Source organism: Nicotiana tomentosiformis, chromosome 12, assembly GCF_000390325.3.
Source record: "Nicotiana tomentosiformis chromosome 12, ASM39032v3, whole genome shotgun sequence".
Classification (NCBI taxonomy): Eukaryota; Viridiplantae; Streptophyta; class Magnoliopsida; order Solanales; family Solanaceae; genus Nicotiana; species Nicotiana tomentosiformis.
In genome coordinates, this window is record NC_090823.1 from 5,788,522 (window position 1) to 5,809,094 (window position 20,573).

General features: G+C 35.8%; 2 protein-coding genes across 10 annotated transcripts; one reads left to right on the forward strand and one right to left on the reverse strand.

Moving 5' to 3' along the window:
• Positions 1-812: 812 nt before the first annotated feature.
• On the reverse strand, positions 813-13,493 carry LOC104098934 (DNA mismatch repair protein MSH4). 7 transcript variants are annotated; one of them, XM_070191994.1, is made up of 24 exons: positions 13,369-13,493; positions 11,169-11,372; positions 11,036-11,071; positions 10,837-10,949; positions 10,020-10,065; positions 9,206-9,252; positions 8,893-9,000; positions 8,284-8,359; positions 7,683-7,755; positions 7,446-7,591; positions 7,285-7,370; positions 6,800-6,939; positions 6,582-6,721; positions 6,452-6,502; positions 5,450-5,513; positions 3,977-4,120; positions 3,826-3,893; positions 3,637-3,695; positions 3,360-3,516; positions 3,046-3,098; positions 2,866-2,964; positions 1,791-1,905; positions 1,591-1,713; positions 813-1,103 (listed from the first exon to the last, which is right to left on the reverse strand). In XM_070191994.1, the coding sequence occupies exons 1-24, from the start codon at positions 13,432-13,434 to the stop codon at positions 930-932; spliced, it is 2,388 nt and encodes a 795-aa protein (XP_070048095.1). In that variant the 5' UTR covers positions 13,435-13,493; the 3' UTR covers positions 813-929. The 7 variants fall into 7 exon arrangements, 6 of the variants coding, with proteins under 6 accessions (XP_070048095.1, XP_070048093.1, XP_070048094.1 ...); XM_070191992.1 differs by having other exon boundaries at positions 7,285-7,591; XM_070191993.1 differs by lacking the exon at positions 8,284-8,359 and having other exon boundaries at positions 7,285-7,591; positions 8,865-9,000.
• A 1,492-nt stretch (positions 13,494-14,985) lies between these two features.
• LOC104094843 (WAT1-related protein At5g47470-like) lies at positions 14,986-19,400 on the forward strand. Of its 3 annotated transcripts, XM_070192034.1 has the most exons (8): positions 15,201-15,341; positions 15,377-15,884; positions 15,984-16,049; positions 16,432-16,548; positions 17,002-17,257; positions 17,868-18,026; positions 18,356-18,507; positions 18,993-19,400. In XM_070192034.1, the coding sequence occupies exons 2-8, from the start codon at positions 15,685-15,687 to the stop codon at positions 19,126-19,128; spliced, it is 1,086 nt and encodes a 361-aa protein (XP_070048135.1). In that variant the 5' UTR covers positions 15,201-15,341; positions 15,377-15,684; the 3' UTR covers positions 19,129-19,400. The 3 variants fall into 3 exon arrangements, with proteins under 3 accessions (XP_070048136.1, XP_070048135.1, XP_070048134.1); XM_070192035.1 differs by lacking the exons at positions 15,201-15,341; positions 15,377-15,884 and adding an exon at positions 14,986-15,192; XM_070192033.1 differs by having other exon boundaries at positions 15,225-15,884.
• The last annotated feature ends 1,173 nt before the right edge of the window (positions 19,401-20,573 follow it).

Sequence of the window (20,573 nt, forward strand, 5' to 3'; positions counted from 1 at the left end):
CCCCGGATTTCGTATAATTCTACTATTTTGAGGTGACGCACGAGCTAGGTGACAGGCGTGTGGGCGTGCACTGTTGGGGATTGTGACTTGGTCCGTCCTGTAGCAACTGTAAAGTTGCATATTTTGTTGAAACTATATGATACTTATATGTTTTAGAAAGAGTTTCTGTAAATTGGGTTGAATGCCATGTTTTGGGTCTTGTGCCAGTATTGTCTGGACCCTTAGTGGCATTTTCTTGCTATCCTATCGCTATTTTCGATTTAAAATCTATACTCAGTCATGGTTATACCTGTTCACTGTATAACTCAGTTTTTCTTACTCTATTTTGATGCATATGTTGTTTTGGGCTGAGTACCCAATTTTTACTGAAATGCCCGAGTGGCTTGAGAGGTTTATAACTGAGTGAGGCCGAGGGCCAGATTTGTGAGGATATTTATAGGATCGGGCTGCACGCCGCAGTATGTTTGATATAGGCCAAGGGACTGAGTGATTTATGCCATGATTTGGCTTGATATAGCACTTGGGATGAAGGAGCCCTTCCGGAGTCTGTACACACCCCCAGTGAGCGCAGGTACCTACTGAGTGCGAGTGCCGAGTGCTGAGTGACTGAGAGGCATGAGTGATTGTGAGGTATGCCCGAGTGGCACGAGTGATTGTGAGGTATTCCCGAGTGGCATGAGTGACTGTGAGGTATGCCCGAGAGGCATGAGTAACTGTGAGGTTTGTCCGAAGGGGATGTATATGAGTGATGTTTTCCCCGAGGGGCTGTTTATGATTTCATTATTTTTGCTCACCTTTGCATTGATCCTCTATTTGAAAACAGTTGAAAAATATCTTTGAATGATTTTACTGAAACTGGGTTTAAACGAGATGATTTGAGTATACAAATCAGATTCTTAATGTTAGAAGAAAGATATGAGGAGTAAATTCTAATTATCTTTATGCCTACCACTTAAGTAGCTTTCTTTGAGATCCTGCAGAGCCTCCCTCAAAGAATCTTCATCCTGATCCGAAAATTTCAAGCACATCAGCCGTTGAGCCACTTGGTAAGTCAATTGTAAGTCCTGATACTGTCTGTAATTCACCTCCATTCTCTTCATTTCCTATACGAAGGCAAAAAAAGGCAATCCAATCAACATAACATGCATGTGCAATTCTAACTTTCTCAAAGCTTGGCAAATCGAAGCACAAAATTCAGTGAAGTAATGCAAATGCATTGGAAATCTCATGGTTAGAAATATTTGAAAATGCAAAGATGAGATAACCTCCGCGCCTATGTGAGGTCTACAAAGCATAGTCGGTCCCAAGATTGGATGAAGAAGTAAGATTGTGATACGTTGATGGCAGATTTAAAATAGTCTAAGATGCAAGAAAGGGGTAAGGTCTGCGTGCACAAGGTAGGGGGTAAGGTCTGAGTACACACTACCCTCCCCAGACCCCACTTATGGGATTACATTGGGCATGTTGTTGTTGTAAGATGAAAGATAGTTACTGTGATTTCTACTTTCCTGTTTGAACCATAAAGTATTTTGAACACCTAATGGCAATTTCTCAGACAAGACATTGTTTGTTGAAGTTAAAATAAATTACCTTCTCTTTAATCCTAGATGTGATTTTTTTGGCAGTTTCTACTACTGAACTTGGTAGTCCAGCCACCCCTGCTAACATAAGGCCGTAATGTGGCACGTGACGCAGTCCATCCTTCAATAGAAACTAAGAAGGAAACACAAAAGGAAATAAGTAGTCAGGTATAAATTGGCTATAAACCATTGAATGATTCAGAGATATACCTTGAAGTCCATGCGGTTATTCCTCACATCAACATCAAAATGAAGAATTTTCACATTCGGATACATGGTGGCTAGCTCTGAAAGATTTTCCATATGAGTAGCAAATATTGAGTACCTGAAAACAGCTTAAAAAGAATCACACTCTGGACAAGAAATCCACCCCTTCACCTCTCTTACCGGGGAAAAACAGAAAAATCTAAGTGCGCGCTACAACCACTACTACACCGCAGTCTCAAACAAGCTGGGCTCACTATATGAAAAGGTCTTATACGACCAAAGAGACGGAAATGGAGGTATATACATGGGTTGGACTATGAAACTTGGCTGTATGTATTACATAACAACTATAAAATACATTCAAACACCTCCCAGCAGTTCTCTGCCAATATGCTAAGCAGAATTATGAAGTCTAAAATTTAACTCTGAGAAATAATGAAATCTAGGAAGTGAGAAGATGAAGAATTTTATTAACAATCTCCACAAAACAAATGAAGAAATCCATTAGGATAATATCTTCTCTATAAGGAACTTTAAAGGCTCAGTGAACAATCCTACGTGTGCCCCCACAGATGAGTGCTAAAGGCATTTACTTCTTGCAAGAAAATGTAGCGACAACACGATGTTCACTCCCTGTTTCAAGGTCCAGTTCAGTATTTATTAGTATTTAACTTCCACATTCAAATAACAAAAGAAGAAAATTTTCAAGCATGATGTTCCCTTGGTATACTGCAGAAGTCTTTTGTAGGTTTACTAACATTCTTGATTGGTTTCTAATTTTTTCGTTCCTTAATTGAATCCTGCTTCTTAGAAGCCCCAGAATTGGTAGTCTTCCTACCATTTATAGTATCCAGGTAAGAGCAGGATTTTTAGCAGTTCACAATTACCAAAATGTTCCTTCAACTTATAAAGGGCAAAATTAAAGCCTAAATTTCAAACTTTACTGCAGTTCATACAATGTAAAATATAAGCTACCTAGCTAATCTTCTAGTTATAGGTTTTGTTATGAAATACATGCTTGGGCTGCTTAACCATATTGCCTTTTAACATTGAAATACAAAGAGAGCTTTGAGATTACGCTTTAAGTGCCAATAGCTGCTCACAACAACTCCATGCGATTGCAAATCCATCAGAGGACGAAGTCGCCCTCCCCAATTCATCCATAACGATCAGACTTCTGTATCCAGCAAAGGAGGTTCAAATCACACAGACAAACCTTCATGCCAATTTTGTGAAAACAGTTTGTGAAACGATCTACCTAGAGGAGACGTTTTGCATTATAAAAGCCGTCTCCTTCATCTCTGTCATGAACTGCACAAACCACAGTTACACTAAATACTGGTGATTTCTGTATCGGCCATCTCCATGAGAAGACGATTCAAATATAAAGAGCAAAATTTGCAATTTGAAGAGGTCAAACTTCACCAGAAACTTAGCTAAACTAACGCTAAGCTTTTTCACAAGTACAACTAACTATTGCATAAATATATGAACAAAATCAATGCTATTCTAAAATATAGAACTTTCAGACCACAATATACCATTCAAAATTAGAGCCTTAGAGGATCATACCGTGCTAGAGTTTGATTCGAGACAGTCCATTGTTCCCATCCTTGTAAAAATACGATCGACCACTCTCAAAGTGGCAAACCGAGCAGGAATATAGCAACCAATTTGAGCAAGGATGACAGTTAGACAAACTTGCTGAAGATAAGTACTTTTTCCACTCCTACAAAAATCAATATATGGGAGTTATCAGGTAGAAAAATGACAACCAAAAGCTAATGTAAAAACTGTCTCAAAGTACTTATTAAGAAATTTGATGCTATTAAGGAACACGGTTCCTTACATGTTTGGGCCCATTACAATAGCCATATTTGATGCTTCAGAAAGAAAGATACCATTTGGCTGAAAAAGAGAATTCAATCACCACGTCCATGTTCAGAAATTTCCAGTATCCAAGTAGAAAAGTCATTAACTTGCTATGTGGAGAGAAATTTCAAACTTTTACTAAGATTTTTAGAAGAAACTAACATACAATGAATTCATTGTTTATGCTTTCCAGAATGGGGTGCCGTCCAGAATCAATTGCCAATGGGCCATTACCTATGAGGGAAGAAAAATTAAGCGATCAACTTCTTCATATCTTGTCACCTAGTAAGTATAGGGAGTTGTGATTAAATACTCACATGTAAAATTAGGTCTAGTATATCTATCAACTGGTTTTGTTGATATCGTGTGAGCAAATGAATTCACCATCATGTCTAAAAGGCACAACACTTCTGAAAGAACGGTAAGCACAGAGACATCCTCTCGTATTGCATCCATTAATGCTGCATTTAGTATGAAATGGCAAGACTTTTAAGTAGGATGAGTTCTCAAATAACAACAGGGTAAACAGAATGAAGAGCATGGCACTTCCCTGAGTATGTTATATGTCAGTACAGGTTAAAGATGCATTTTTTAAATGTTGAGCAGAATTGTCAGATACGCAAGAAAACTCATATTAGTATTGAAGCACCAACCATGAGAAGGGGAGTAATCTTCCAAGTACAGAAAGAAAGGAAGAGAACATTAACAAGAGCTGCCGTTCAATCTCATTCAGAGAAATCCCTATGATTCTAATCAACATGTCATTACTAGTGGATTTAGTGGTAAACCCAGTGTATGACTATCCAATTCATATTTTCTAGCCAGAAGGAGCGCCACAATTGATAGTGGGCAAACATATACTATGTGCAAGTGCGGCGATACTTAAGTACTGGTACTCTGTTGCTAAGCATCTGGCTACCCATATAATGAAGGGAAGAAGTCCATGTCTGGAGCTATGCTATTGTAGAATCATTAAGATGCACGGAAACTACTACTCAGATATTTACCAGAGCCCAGGGCAGGCAATGAGAATTAAAAATATTATTGGAAGCTTTTATCAGAGATTTTGGCCTCTGCTAACATATATAAAAGCTCTCTTTAAAAAGAAAGTGGACTAGTCTCTCATTGCAATCAAGCCTGATAGACCATCTAAGCTTTGCATCTCTTGTGGGGTTTTGATGCAGAATGCAAGAGAAAAAAGATAAGATGTAAGATCATTCTTGCTATTTTACCAAAGCTTTAAAGATGTCATAATGATTTTAAATTTATGTGTTAACATTAAGCTGATCTGCTGACAAATTTTTGGCTATATTATCATATTCTTGAGTCAAGGGCACTATACTAACACGGTATTTTGTACTGAATTCGCAGGAAATATACCCTACTATTCTCAGCATCTTTTCAGCAATTAAACAACGAAGGATCAGCCCCAAAGTTTCCACTCTTATTTCAAGTTCCCGATCCACTAAATTGTGCTACATCAACTTTGTCCCAACATACGACTAAAACCACAAACATAAGGATCAAAAATAGTCCCGATAGTTGCCTTAGTTCAAAATTCAAACACCAAAAGATTTTGCTGACATAAGATGAAAAACCCATAATATGTTCAAATCATTTCTTCTTGCCCCATGGAAGCACCCCAAAAAATCAAAGCTTTATGAAGCAAATGCCTTAGTTATGAAGTAGCCGCTAATATTGTCATGCTGAAAAGACAAGGATTTGATTAGGTAGACAAGGGATTCAATGGCAATAGCAGAAAAGGTTGTACATTTCAACCATCAATTTACCTTCCAGGCAGAATGCAGTCCTCAACCAGCACTCTTTAGCTGCAGACTTGTTCCTAGCATTCAACTGTGAATAAAAGCAGTGAATGAAGAATAACCACCTCATCTATGAGCAAAGTTAAGGATTATGAAATGGTACATTCTTTCACAAAAAGAGCGAATAGGTTGATAATGCAACTGTATCCAAATAAAACAGTCCTTGGTTCAAAAGGAATTTTATCTGCTAGTTGATGGATATTCTAATATCAAATTTGATGCTTACATGTGAACAGAAGGGAATGAGTAATATTTGGATCAATGACAGAATCTTAAAAGTTTCAGTCACAGTCAGCACATACAGACACGAAGCTCTGTACAGATTAAGACAGAATGCCACAAATTTTGAGGTTAACCAATTCCTGAACAGCCTGCCTCTTTCACGTTTACATAGATCAGGGTGTAACTCAAAAGTGCCATCCCTATCCTCAACTAATTTGTTTACTATCTTTCGGGAAACACCACTACATCATGCAGTACTTCAGGTCACAACAGGTTCTAGAAGTGCAAAGAAGTCCAACAGATTCAGAAGACCATCCAAAGGAAAGAATGATCGCATAGCGAACTCTATAAAGTTAAACACTATGGCTATGTTTAAGACGTTTGCCCTCCTCCTGAAATATTTGCTCTTACTTTCTAGTTACTTTAATTGTCTTAAACTCTTAAAAAGTATTTTACACCACATGAAAGAAAACAATTTACATATTTTCAGGAGTGTTAGTCATTCTCCACTACAGTTGTCTCTGTCCTTGCTTAACACTTGCTTTCACCAACCTATGCAACTATATCACCAGACAGTATTCCCACACTTACCTTTCACATTATTGCATATTGAAAACATTTTACGCTGATCCACTAAATGGTTTTCCTCATAAAAATTTGCAAGAACAAATCTTATGGAAAATGTTTTGCACCAAACCAAATGGAGCCTACAGAGGAATGTAGCAATGGATGTCAGGTAATACTTACTGAAGCAAGTTCAAGACTGGAGCAATGTACATTGTTTCCATGTTTCATGACCTGATTAGTGTGAAAGTTGTTAGAGGAAAAGAAGCATGAATGCTTAAGAACAGTTTAATTTTTAACATAGCATGACAACCTGAATGAACTTGCTCGGCAGTTTTCCCTGTATGTCCTTCTGCGGAATGCTAAAGTAAAACCCTTTCCTGTTATTGAATGGGATCTTCAAGTTTGGCAGTCTGAAATCTTCACGATACTTATTTGCGAGGTCGTGTATAGCTACGAATTCAGTGTTTGTGTTAGAAACTAAGACAATGAGCTTAGAAGGAAAACGAACATGTAATATGGCAGAAAAACCTTCGCTGGTATCACAAAATGATCTACGGGCCATATCAAGAAGCCCATCCACTCCAGCCTTAAAAGCAAAACACTGCTGTGTCCGTGCAACAAAAGGAACTCGTGTATGAAGGACATCTTCATCAATCACTTCTCCAATTCTGAGAGAACAAATATCACATGGTTAAAATAAACATATAAATTGCAGTATTCATCGAATATCCTAAATCATATTAGAACTGCAAATCAGTTACAAGGATTGATAGATGCAGAGGAATAATTAGCTCATGGATGTTAGACAAAATTAAGGAGGAACAGGAATTCTCTCTTTCGAAAAAACAAGAATGGAAAAAGAAGAAAGTCCTCCTAGAGGGGATTGAGGTGGAGGAGATTCAAGATACATTAACAATGTAAAAATGGAACTGTCTGAATTCTGAAGAGGGCCTCACCAACATGGAGGGGGATTGGAGGAAAGAGTCAGGTATCTAAGCAAATATGAACGTTACCTGTTCCTGATTGAAGTATATTTTTCATTCTCACATATGGACTTGTAAACATTTCCAAGCAGACAACTCTTGGCTTCTTTAAGCACCTGAATCACAAGCTCATCATTGTACCATATAAGATACAGAAAAGTGAACGCCTGCCCCCAACAATGATGCTGCACCTGGGAGAGTAACGGTAAAGCATCAAGAGCGGTTTTGAGAAGAATAATGCTGGATATCATAATTTGGTTCCTCCTTCCATTATTCGAAGCCAAGACTTCATTAGTAACTCTCTTTGGCTTGAAGCAGAAGTGACAAAGGACCCTATCTGGATGGACAAACATAGGTCAACTTTCTGAAATGGGACAAGCCATATAGAATACAAGAGAGAATCAACCTCCTTTCTATTATGTGGTTACCTGTTTCTTTCGGAAACTTACGAAGGGCCTGAGACAAGCCAAAGAATAGCTGCTCATTGCTCATCAACTCATCCTGGATATAAAATGAGAAAAGTGTCACAGGTTTTGACTGGAACACATTACATCCTGAAAGGCACGGCATAAACTACAAGATAATAACACTCAAAAAGTAGCTGCAGGCTGGTTAAATGTTATTGCAACCAAAACTCAATCAAGTAATGACCAGTGTGATCGCATAATCTGGTAGCTGTAATCAAACAGCATATTCCCCTCAGTCTTAAAAACTTTAATTTTTCTGTAGAACACCTCAGTTCAGCTAGTAGTTCAGAGAATCCTCAATCTCCTCCTTCCTGTTTCGACCACCCAAAGCAACACTAACATTTAAAAAACAAAGCCTTTTCCTGAGAAGACTTGCTCTCAATAAAATAGATCTTCTAGAGGAGATACAACCACAATAGAGAATTTCTTAACGCAGAAAATTTCTAAACGAAAGTAGAAAATAACATGAAAATTTTCTGGAGGGATGGTAGCAAAATCTGATTCTATAGTAGCAGAGCATGTTATATATTCTTCTGTCTCATGCAATACGTTGAAAACCTACCAGGCAATCGAGTCGAGTGTTAATTGTCTCTATGTCTTTCAGAGGCTGCAAAAGATTTGCCCTCAGAAGTCTAGTCCTGCGGTGGAGTATGATCAAGCAAACACAGATTTATGTTGCAGGTGCACAGCATACTGAAATAGACAGATTACAGAATTTTCCATCCTGTGCAGAACTTTAACATAAGAATTATGAAGTTGCCTCAAGCGTGGGCTTAGTATGTACGTTTATCATTCTTGTATTCACAAAGTGGCAAAAGGCATTAAGCACAAAACTGACTGTCTTTTCATATACAATGCTGTGCTCCATATAGCAGGTTAACATTGTTGACAGTCTACAAATATATATACGCAGACATTTATAAATTACTATATGATTGCCAGTAATTTAGGGTCTTTGTATTACAAAAGCCAAGCTAAACCCTACACCATTCACAGTTCTGTATATTCGATAACACAATCTAGGTGTAGAAATTGAAAAGTAATGTCTATCACACAACCTTATTATAATATTATGTGAAACAAGAGGCACACTGAATAGAATTGCACAAAAATATTTATAACCATGAACTGGCAGATTATTACCAGCTTATCAATGCAATTATTTCCATACCCGCCAATAGTTCGAGTTGTTTTAAGCATGTGGAATAAACTTCTCTTTTTGCTGTTTGTGCCCAAAAGAGAAGAGTGCATAGGCTCAATTATCTCCAAGTTCTGAACACTGCCATCAAAGACGAAGTATAAAATTTACATCATCTACAAAGTCTTACAATAAATTCTAACTTTTCTAAACACAATCCTTTGGGATAATTGAAAGCGCTATGCTGATGTTATCAGCTGAAATGGAACTCAGTAGCCAGTATGACTAGTAAGTGATAGATCCAAGCTGATATGCAACATCCACTAATTTGGTATGAGGAAGCTACCTGGTGGCATCAATGTTCATGTGGTCAAAAGATCCATTGAAGGTAACCTGTGGAAAGAGAAGACAACTTTGAATCTCGAATGCTCCTTTTGACAACTCAAAGTTCCATGAAATTCTTAGATATGCTACATCCACCATAACGGCACATTTATATGTATTTTTAACATTTCTGTTTCTTGATCACAAAATGAGAAATCTCTCTTCCAAAGGAGATTCAACGAAATAGCGCATATGACCCTTTAAAGGACATAAGTGAACAAAATATTCAATAATATCCTAACCTTCAAAAAGTTGAAAATCATGCCACTTCAGTTTTTGCTAAGAAATAGGAAAAGCTTAGGTAACTCACCAACCCCTCACCCCCCAAATATTGAAATGAATAGAGAAAGAAAGTTTTCATCATTGCAATGTTCTAGTTCTATATACCAAAGCTGGACATAGTAAGTACCAATTAACACAAATATGTTACTTTAAGACCTACTAGGACAAATTTTTCTAGCCAATAGTATGCGAAAACATGATCTGAGACATTCTTCTTTCTTGGTAATATTTATTGGCGTTGCTGCAACTACTATAATCACAAACAAATCACTGAATATTGGTGAACAGGGACTAGTTCATACTTCTTTCACTTTAAATTACACTTTAATCTGGCGCAATGTGATGGACATAATAATAAAAATAATAGTTGCACTATGTGAAACCATTTTGCATGGCAAAATCATGCTTGCAGTAGATAGGTTCAATAAGTTGAAGTGTTTTCTACTTGCTTTCATTCCTGTTTGGCTCTTTTATGCATGAGAAGTTGCACATACCAGTAAAGAGTGATTTATCACAACAACACCTTTCTCAGCTTCAATCCTGCACACGATGTTCTTGCATATCATATCTGAAAATAATCAAGTGAAACAAGAGGTAGTTTTCCTCTAAATTACTAGCATCTTTAATATGCTGAAAAATAATCGTTTTTGGATTCACATATTGGTAATATGTGAATGAATTCTTGGTTACACATCCTGCCAAGCATCGAATGTGTTTTAGTTTTTCATAAAAGCTAATAAATGAAAGTCTTCACATACTCAGGGTAGTCAGTATTCAACAAAGTAACATATTAATTTGACGAAATTCGGATGTTTAAAGGTGGCTTATCAGTTGAGGAACACAGTTTAATGAAATGCAGGAACAAGTATTTCCATTGGGCTAAGGATGAGATATCAAAGTCTCATGTCGATAGTGCAACACCACAATGTTACTCATTGGTGGAGAGTATTTTTAGCTCCCTCTAAAGTGATTTGAGGGCATATCTGTTGACTTGGGCTAGCTCTTTTACACTCTAGAAAAGTAACACATAACTTAGACCTATACTAACTATGACATTCATGAGCTCACTGGATCAATTTGCAAACTGTGTATCAGAAAAGAGCATTGATGACACTCTTAGAGCAAATAAGCCTATTTGAGTGTTGCCTAGCAGATATGGATATTAATGCTGTTGCTAACTGTTCTACGGACTGCATCACGACTCTCAAGAATTGACCAAAGAACTTGATGTTATCATTCTACATGCAAGAAGTGCAGATGAAATATTTCAATACCATGTCCATTAAATTGAAAGTCACCATAGCATCATACCACTTGATAGTTGCCGCTGCTGCAGCCAGACACAAATAATATTGCTTGTAGTATGAGTCCAAACCAAGAGCAGACGGTTCCTTAGCAGCTAATCCTTTAACCAGTACAGCTCCCTTCATAACATATTAAAGTATGAAGTACTGTCAGTGCTATTTAATGGAGAAGCAACAGAGTCAATAACGCATAGTTTCAGAACTACCCTGGTATCATCAAAGCAACCACGATTCATTATAACCTGTGTACATCAACATAAGCATAAGTCCTAAGCTTTTAAGAATTAGAAATTACGCATTTTATCGAAATAGAGCCACCAATATGTTTAGAGGCAACACCTTTCTTGTGGAGGAACAAAATCCATCAGCTAGCTGTGAGACTCCAACCATTCCATCTGCTGCCAATTTATTTGGGGGAACAATGATCGCCATAGGTTCATAGAACTGTAGTAAAGTCTTTGTATTTTGATAGGAGCTGCTAGTCTCTATATACTGAGAAAGATGCAGTGAAGCTGATCTCAAGTCAAATGCAGCTACTCCAACCTGCCGATAAAATTGCTATTGCCAGTTAGGGTGTGAAGCTTCAGCAAAGCACGGCTTTTTCCTTTTTATTTCTGATTTAATACTTAAAAAGTCGTTATCACGTGTACAAGTAATACTCAATCCTGAGAAGTTATATTAAAGAAACAAACTTCACCAGAATTTATGAGTTACTTGGAAATTCAACTGTTAACTCATCCACTTTTACATAATACTTAATTGATATCTCAAAGAGACTTGCATCCAGGGAACCGTAGGCGCAGATTCTTTCTTTAAATGCAATCGACCGGAGTAATTGTTGGATTCTTTTTTAAAAAAGAGAAAAGAAAATGCTAACTCCATTTAAGTCATCAAGAAGAAAAGTAAAATGCAGCGTCAGCATGAGAAGCACCATAGGCTTCTTTAGCTGGTTCCTTTCTAGATCACTTAAGCCGTAAAGTTCTCAGGAACTACATTAAGTGGTCCATATTTTCAACCTGATAAAATGGACCTTGGGCCTAACTCAACTCCAAAAGCTAGTTTATGAGGTGAGGATTGTCCAAGACCATATAAGGAGACTAAGACACCCATTACCCACCGATGTGGACACAACTCAACACCCACCCACCCCCCTACGCCCAGGCCTGCAAACTGGAGCGAGAACAACATAAATGGGGGCGCCCAACATCGGTAACAATAAATTGGAATGGGGCTGGCTCTGATACCATGATAAAATGGACACTGGGCCTAACTCAACCCCAAAAGTTAGCTTATGAGGTAAGGATTATCCAAGACCATATAAGGAGACCAAGACACCCATTACCCACCGATGTGAGACACAACTCAACACAAGCTAAGTTAGAAAATATACAGTGAATTTCAAATTATTTTTTTGATGACCGAGAAATCCGTCTGGGGCCGATCCTTTGGACCAACCGCAGCCTTCGAAACTCGGTGGATAATGGGTCCGCCCCTCTACCCTTCTCCACTTAAATACCAAGCTTTGCTTTGCATGGTGTGGGGGCTTGAACCTGTGACCTAAGACACAAATCCACCACCCTTTGCCACTTGAGCTAGGCCCTGGGGCCAGTGAATTTCAAATTATATATCCACATTCTCATACATACATTTGAAATTAAGCATAATACAATATCTTCTACGAATTTGATAAGCTCGAAGCTATCCTAAAACTTGTAAGTTCTACGAATAAGTGTTTGGCCATAAAATTACCTGCTTAGCTTTGTCATAAATCTGGATTACCTCAACACATCAATAAATTTCAGATATAAAACATCAACATATTCTCTGACAATACGTGTAAAATTAAGCATAATACAATCTCTTCATTTAACTTAGCTAAACTCGAAGCTATCGTCAAACACATGCATCATATTTATCCATTTCTCAAATTTCTCAAACCAGTAAGCTATCACATATTTATAACATGATATAAGCACTTTTAAAGTCAAAATTGCACCTATTAATTCAAAAACAGAGTTCGAATTTGCTAGTCGTACATCGGAAAATAGCATCTATTTATTCAGTAGAAGTTTAAACTTGCTCAAAATACACCTATTATTCAAAACAAAACAAAAATCAAATTCGCTCGAAAGTTTCCAAAATCGCACCTATTCATTCAAAAAAAATAAATCAATTCCGCTCGTTACGCAGGGAAATTGCGCCTATTATTCAAAAAAAGTTCTAATTTGCTCCTTACGTCGCGAAAATGCACCTTTTGCTCGAAAAAGAAAATGTTTATATTCGTTCGTTATACATCGCCGAACTTGTGTCTAGTTTTCCAAAATGAAGTTTAAAATTCAAATATGCTTGTTATACATCGCCGTAATTGTATCTATTTGTTCAAATGTAGTTCAAATTTTGCTTGTTATACATATCGAAATTGTATCGATAAGGCGAAGTCGCATCTATTTATTCAAATGAAAGTTCAAATTTGCACATTCGATATACCTAGAAATATACTACGAATGGAGAGAGAGAGAGAGAGAGAGAGAGAGAGAACCTCCTTGGCGCGATTCTCGATGAGGCCGATGACGAAGCTTGATCGTTCTCCGGTGTCGTCTTCCATTTGAATTCTAAGCACTCTCAGCTGAGAAGTGTGAGCAGTGATTAGAAAAAAATTCGGTATTCGCGCCAAAGGTATATATAGGGGTGAATCTCATAGTGTTTTGACTCCGACTGGTATTTTAAGTGGGTGTTTGGACATATGAATTGTAAAATTTTAAAAAAAAATATTTTTTTTTCAAGTGAAAATGGTATTTGAAAATTAAAATTGTGTTTAGACATGAATATAATTTTGGATTATTTTTGAAGTTTTGTGAGTGATTTGAGTGAAAATTCTGAAAATGGTTTTTTGGAGTTTTTTAAATTTTTGAAATATTTCAAAATTTATTTTCAAGTGAAAATTAAAAATTTTATGGCCAAACACTTAATCGAAAAAAAGTAAAAAAATTCTTAAGTCCAAACGGGCTCTAAGTTACATTTGTAAAGATAACTTTGCATTATAAGTATTTTAATCAGTATTTTCAGGTTAGTTATCATTTTTATAAAATAACTGATTAATTATTAATAAAAAAAATTATATTTAATTACCTAATAAGTTGCTTATATATATAAAAAAATCTTATCCCATTAGTAATTACTCCAAGTAACATGCTATAAGAGGTTATTATGGTGTAAATGATACTATCTAACTTGTGATACTACAATTTAAATTATTTCATTTTCACCACTAAAATATTCTTTAACATGACTTTTGGCCTACCACTTGGCAATCAAAACATTGATTTAATCATTTAGTATCATACCTAATCCATAATTATTTTTAAAAAAGCTTAATAGGATAAATTTTTAGAATGTTATTATGTAAAATTTAAATTGTATATACATAAAAACAAATTGTGTATACATCTCTTTACCCGTCTGAGACGAGGTGCGTCAATCATTTTTAAAATTGTACGTTATTGACCCAATTATACCAAACATAATTTTTATTACTACGATTGGAAGACACGCGATGTTAATCAACTTATCACGCTTTCTTATTTTCTTCAAAAAAATAAAATATTCAAATTTTGTTTATGTACCATTTGAAATTGCTCAATTTTATTATACGTTATACTTTAGGTTCATTTTATGTCCTTATTGTTAACCTTGGCCCCTCGTTATTAATAGAGTTCCAGCATAAAATGAATGGACACGAGTCCGAATTCTTCGAGAAAAAAAAAATCAAATTTACCAGTCAACGGTTATGATTTAAAGTTAACCCAAGTTGGAGATTTGTTATGGATCAAGGGAAAGGGTAATATTAAATCAAAAGATTAACGAAAGACAAAATTGGTCAATTTTAGATAGTACAGGGGCAAAATCTATTAGGTCGAATATTGATACTACTTCTATTAAATGCAAAATACTTATTAACAGTAAAAAAAAATAATTAAAAAAAAGTTAATTTTTTGGCATTTAATATTTCTCATTTTTCTGGCATTTAACTAAATTTAATTTCAATTTAATCCTTTTGGCAGACTGAATGGCAAACCAGTAAACAAATTGAATAAGTGATCATTGATCATTCCATTTGTCATACAAAAGAATCTTGGCCACATAATTTCCAAACTCCTCTTCCTCAAACAGATAATTAGGAGGAAATCAAATGGATATTTTTTCAAGAACAAATTATCCATATACTAGTTCTTTGCAAACCAATAATACCTAGAATAAATACTAGAAAAGATCAATGAGCCAACATAATATTGCAGGTGAAGGGAAGGTGAATTATGAGGAAAAAAATGAAAATATCTGGTAATACTGAGGCAATATATTGCAGGTGAATGAAGGTAATTTATGAGGAAAAAAAAATGAAAATATATGATGAAAAGTGATTATCAATAGCACTTTGTTCCCTATAAAGAATTCAATCTATATATGTCACTTTTATCAAGCCATACATGACAAGTAATTTTGTCTGCGTATCTTGTGCTATATGACAAGAAATCTTGTCAGAGATTGAGACATGGTCGTATCTTGTGCTATATGACAAGTAATCTTGTTTCGGATTGAGGCTCAATAATCGTATTTTGTGCTATATGACAAGTATCTTGTTTCGGATTGATGCATAATCGTATCTGGTTGGTAAATATCGAGGGAAAAAGGCGAATCCAATGAATTTGGAAATAAATGGTTGTAGAAGAAAGAAAAGGATTTTATAACTTCATGCATGCAGCATGAATATTAGATAGGAAAAATTAGTTAAAAAAAAAAAGGAGGAGAAATTGAAAAAAGATCATAAGGTTAATTTCAGCTATTTATTGAAGGGAAAATGAAAGGAATTCAAAAGAAGGAAGTTCTTGAAGATTTTGCAATGATAGGAGGATTAATAGGGATGCAATTTATATATGCAGGAAATTCAGTATTAGCAAGTTATCTTATGTCATTAGGTTTTAAACCTTCATCCCTTGTAATTTTGTCATCATTTGCCACATTTTTAATCCTTTCTCCATTCTCCTATTTTTTTGAAAGGTAACTATCTTTCTCTCTTGTTAATGATCAGATATGTATATTTTTTCCAAACAAATTGTCCTAAAGGAAGCTAATGTATGAATGTTATTAATGTTGCAGGAGTCAATGGCCAAGGCAAATGAGTTTGAAGTTATTGATTCAATTATTGTTAATTTCTTTTGGAGGGTAAGCTATTTTTATTTCCCTTGTTCTTTTAACCCTTTTTTTTTTTTTTCAAGGCAAAATTAATGAGGAAATTGAATTGTCTAGTTGCAAGAGAAATAGGGGAAAATGAAAATCATTTACATTTGAGGAAAAAAATAGAGATTATATAAGGAGATGTAAAAGCGAATTCAACATTTAGAACCGACTGGCTCAGCATGGATGTCATTAGATGTTTATATTTAAATTTTTGTTTTTGCATATGTAATAAGTGATTCGAGCTAAAAGTAACGAGTTTAGTTGAACCTGTTTAACCCGCTCTAAATCCGCCTATCGGAGCTAGCTAGTTTAGTTTGAAGTTTTGGCATGCTTAATTAGTACATCAACATTTTGCTGGCTTTTGCAGGGTGACACTATTTCAATCTTTATACATAAAGGGAATCAATCTGACTTCACCTGCAATGGCAACAGCTATGCCAAACCTTGCACCAGGACTCATCTTTCTCATAGCTTGGGCCTTTGGGTATATTATTCTACCTCCCAAATATTTTTGTCCTAGCATTTCCTCCCTTTATCATGTTAGATAAACTACTAAAACATGCATCTCGGTACACTAAACTCTCGTTACACGCGAGCTCCTATAAAGAGTTGGACTACATTAGGTTTATTGATCAGATACTAGTACTTAAAAAGAAAAATGAAAGGGGCAAGTTACACATTTGGCCACTCGGCCAACAATATTTGTACATCTCCTAGCCGGTGTACACATATTATACACTAATCAAAAACGGCTACACACACACACACATATATATATATATCTACCGGTTATTTTTTTAGGTGGGCGGCTATACAGTGTAAAAATCCTACTCCTATTTATTTAATAATTAATAAAGGGGGAAGTAATGGGAAATGGTTTCTTCTAATTATTTACTTGCTTTAGTTGCAATTCTAAGTTCTATGACCTTACATGCAGATTAGAGAAGGTGGAGTTAAGGTGCAAATACAGCAAAGTCAAAATTGTAGGAACACTATTGTGCATTACAGGGGCAATTCTAATGAGCCTAATGCAAAGTAGCTCAAATGCTCACATACCAAAAAAAGAGGCTCAGTTTTCTTTACCATCTCCACCACATGATGATGATGCTGACATATTTAATGAAGAGAAGATCAAGGGATCAATCTATCTCATGGCTGCAATCTTGGTGTTATCAAGTAGTGTTGTTTTGCAGGTATAGACAGTATTAACTAATACTTACTCCCAATTAGCGAGTAACAAGAGCCTTGCTAATTTTGAGCGAGGATGTTCTAATAAGTGCCTCGCTAATTTGAGCGTGGACGTTCTAATAAGTTCCTTGCTAATTTTGAGCGAGGATGTTCTAATAAGGGCCTCACTTATTATGAGCAAGGACGTTCTAATAAGGGCCTCGCTAATTATGAGCGAGGATGTTCTAGTAAGGAAGGGCCTCACTAATTATAAGCGAGGACGTTCTAATAAGGGCCTCGCTAATTTTGAGCGAGGACGTTCTAATAAGGGCCTCGCTAATTATGAGCGAGGACGTTCTAATAAGGGCCTCGCCAATTATGAGCGAGGTCGTTCTATTAAGGGCCTCGCTAATTTTGAGCGAGGATGGGGCACTAGTGTTCCCTAAATTTAGCAAGGCTATAATCTCTTGCTAAAAGGAACCTTTTCCTCGTTATTGTATATTAGCTCGTCGCTATTTTTCCTTTTAGTGATGAACCGTATATTTCCTAGCTAAAGTTCTATGACATTTTTCTTGTATAGTGTCATTTTGCTAGTGTAGTTCTTCCTAATATGTTGGTTAATTTACAACTTTTCAGGCAACAACATTGGGTGATTTTCCAGCACCAATCTCTTTGTCTGCTATAACTTCCTTTATAGGCATGGCATTGACTGTAATTGTTGAGTTGGTTCAAGAACATTGCTTGGAGATCGGATTTCCCTTAAATATCCGCGACTTGATTGGTTATTCCTTACTGGTAATTCATCAGTTACCTTGTTTTTTATTGTTATATGTGCAATTTGTTAGGTGTCCGGGAGCCTTGGCATAGCTGGTAAAGTTGTTGTCATGCGACCAGGAGGTCACGGGTTCAAGCCGTGGAAACAGCCTCTTGCAGAAATGCAGGGTAAGGCTGCATACAATAGGCCATTGTGTCCGACCCTTGACCTCGCGCATAGCGAAAGCTTAGTGCACCGGGTTGCCTTTTTTTTTTTTTTTTTCCTGTATGTGCAAATTGTTATGTAGACAAATTGTAGGGTAAAGGAAATAAATGATTCTGATATTCCTACAAATTTTTTGTTGTAATAGGCAGGAATTGTAAGTGGAGCATGCATAAGCTTTAACAATTGGGCAATGAAGAAAAGAGGGCCAGTTTTGGTTTCTGTTTTTAGTCCCATTGGAACTGTGTTAGCAGTTGTTCTCTCTACAATCACCTTAAGGGACTCAATCACTCTTGGAAGGTAAATGCATTATCAATCAACCTCCCTAAAATATTCAAATAAATGTACACATGAGCGCGCGCATACGCACATACTCACACATCAAAAGGGCAGCTCGGTGCACTAAGGTCCTGTTATGCGCAGAGTCCAGGGAAGAGCTGAACCGCATGGGTCTATTATACGCAATCTTACCCTGCATTTCTGTAAGAGGCTGTTTCAACGGCTCGTACTCATGGCCTCCTGGTCATATGGCAGCAACTTTACTAATTACGCCAAAGCTCCCTTTCACACATACTCACACATATCCACACATCACGTTTTGAAAAAATAATATGAAGTATTGGTTTAGGATGGAATTAAAGCCTTATTAGAACTCGATAGTTTGAAATGCAGAACAATGTACTAGTTCAGTTTTGACAATAGGCTGACGCTGCTTGCGTAAAATCCTGTGTACGCTACTGATTGAGTAGTTAATACTTGGAGTGACGTATAGCTTCTTTCTGCAGCCTTGCTGGTATGTTTTTGATGTTCATCGGTCTGTATTCCGTGCTATGGGCTAAAGGGAAAGAAGGGTATTTGATCAGTTCTTCCAATTCCTCAGAAAGTGATGAATATGATGTGGAGAAGCCTCTTCTAAGTTAAAATATAGTGTATTCTTGTTGCTCTTTTCTCTTGTTCATTTTGCTTGATTGTTTTGTATATACATATAGAAATAATACAAAGTAGACAGCTTATGTTTAGTTAGTTTACATATGATGTGTGTATGCACTCTTGTTGAAGCTTAAAAGACTTCAAAGGAATGCAAAGAGAAGAAAGATTTATTGATATAAGAAGGAACTAGGCTATTTCACAGTCTAGTAATATTACTAAGTTGTATTCCGCTATTGCAATATAAATCGCATTTATCGAAGCAATATACTGCTTTCCCATTCTAGGTTTCCTTTTTGAATTTCATTATTTATAATTACATACATAAGTTTTATTTTCAAAAATTTTAACTCTTTTTTGAATTTTTGAAAAGAAATTTAGATATAATTATAAATAAAATTCAATGATGCATATGTTGAATCAATAGTTCTTTAATCAGTTAAACTTTGTTAGGCATTTAATAAATATATGTTATGCTATAGTAAGGAATAACTCATTATTATGTATAGGAGAATTATAAATGAAGAGCTAAATTTTGAATAAAATAATTATAATAAGGATCCAAACGAGAACTGAGAATAGAGAAAACTTAGGTGTATCTGTTAGCAAACATAAATATCATTAAATAAATATGACTTATAAATTACATTTGACAAATGCGATATATAAATTTATCAGCATATGTAACTTATAAATCGCATTGACCTTATGCGACTTATAAATCGCATTCGGCATATGCGACTTATAATTTGTAGAGATTATTTTGGATTATTGTGAAAAACCCAATATCTTATTTTTTTTTAATAGAGTAGTTATTAGTAGTATTAACTACTATTCCATTTAATTCACAACACAATGGAGTAATTTAAAATAATTTGGTTCAAACATTTTTAAGAAACAATATGATTTAAATTATACTGACCTGTATCCAACCTGTATCTAAGTTAAATCCGTAAATAAATACTTCCCCGATTTTGACATTATCACTGGAAATGAGATAGACTTACCTCTAATGTGTACAAAAGAGAAGGAGATGACCTCCTACATTTCAGTATGCACTCATATTTTGCTAGTGAAAGAATTTATGAATAAAGGAGTAGAAACATAAGAGCCAATCATAAAACACATTGCCAAAGTTCTCAAGCTTCCATTCAACTACAATCTACAACAAATGAAAAGTTTAACTTCTATACTGGCATTGTAAAAGAATTTTTACTCAATCAGGTCACCTAAAAAATAACTACAAGTAACTGTTCATTCTAAGTGGAACTAGCTACCTAGAAATTAAGTCAAGCAACCTGCTACAATATGATAAATTATATTGGTAGAGCAAAAATTCATCGTGTGTATAAGTTAAACCCATAAATGAATACTTCACTATTTTGACATATCATTGAAGCAAACACCTTAGTCTTCTGGAGTTTTTGGTGATAAGTGTC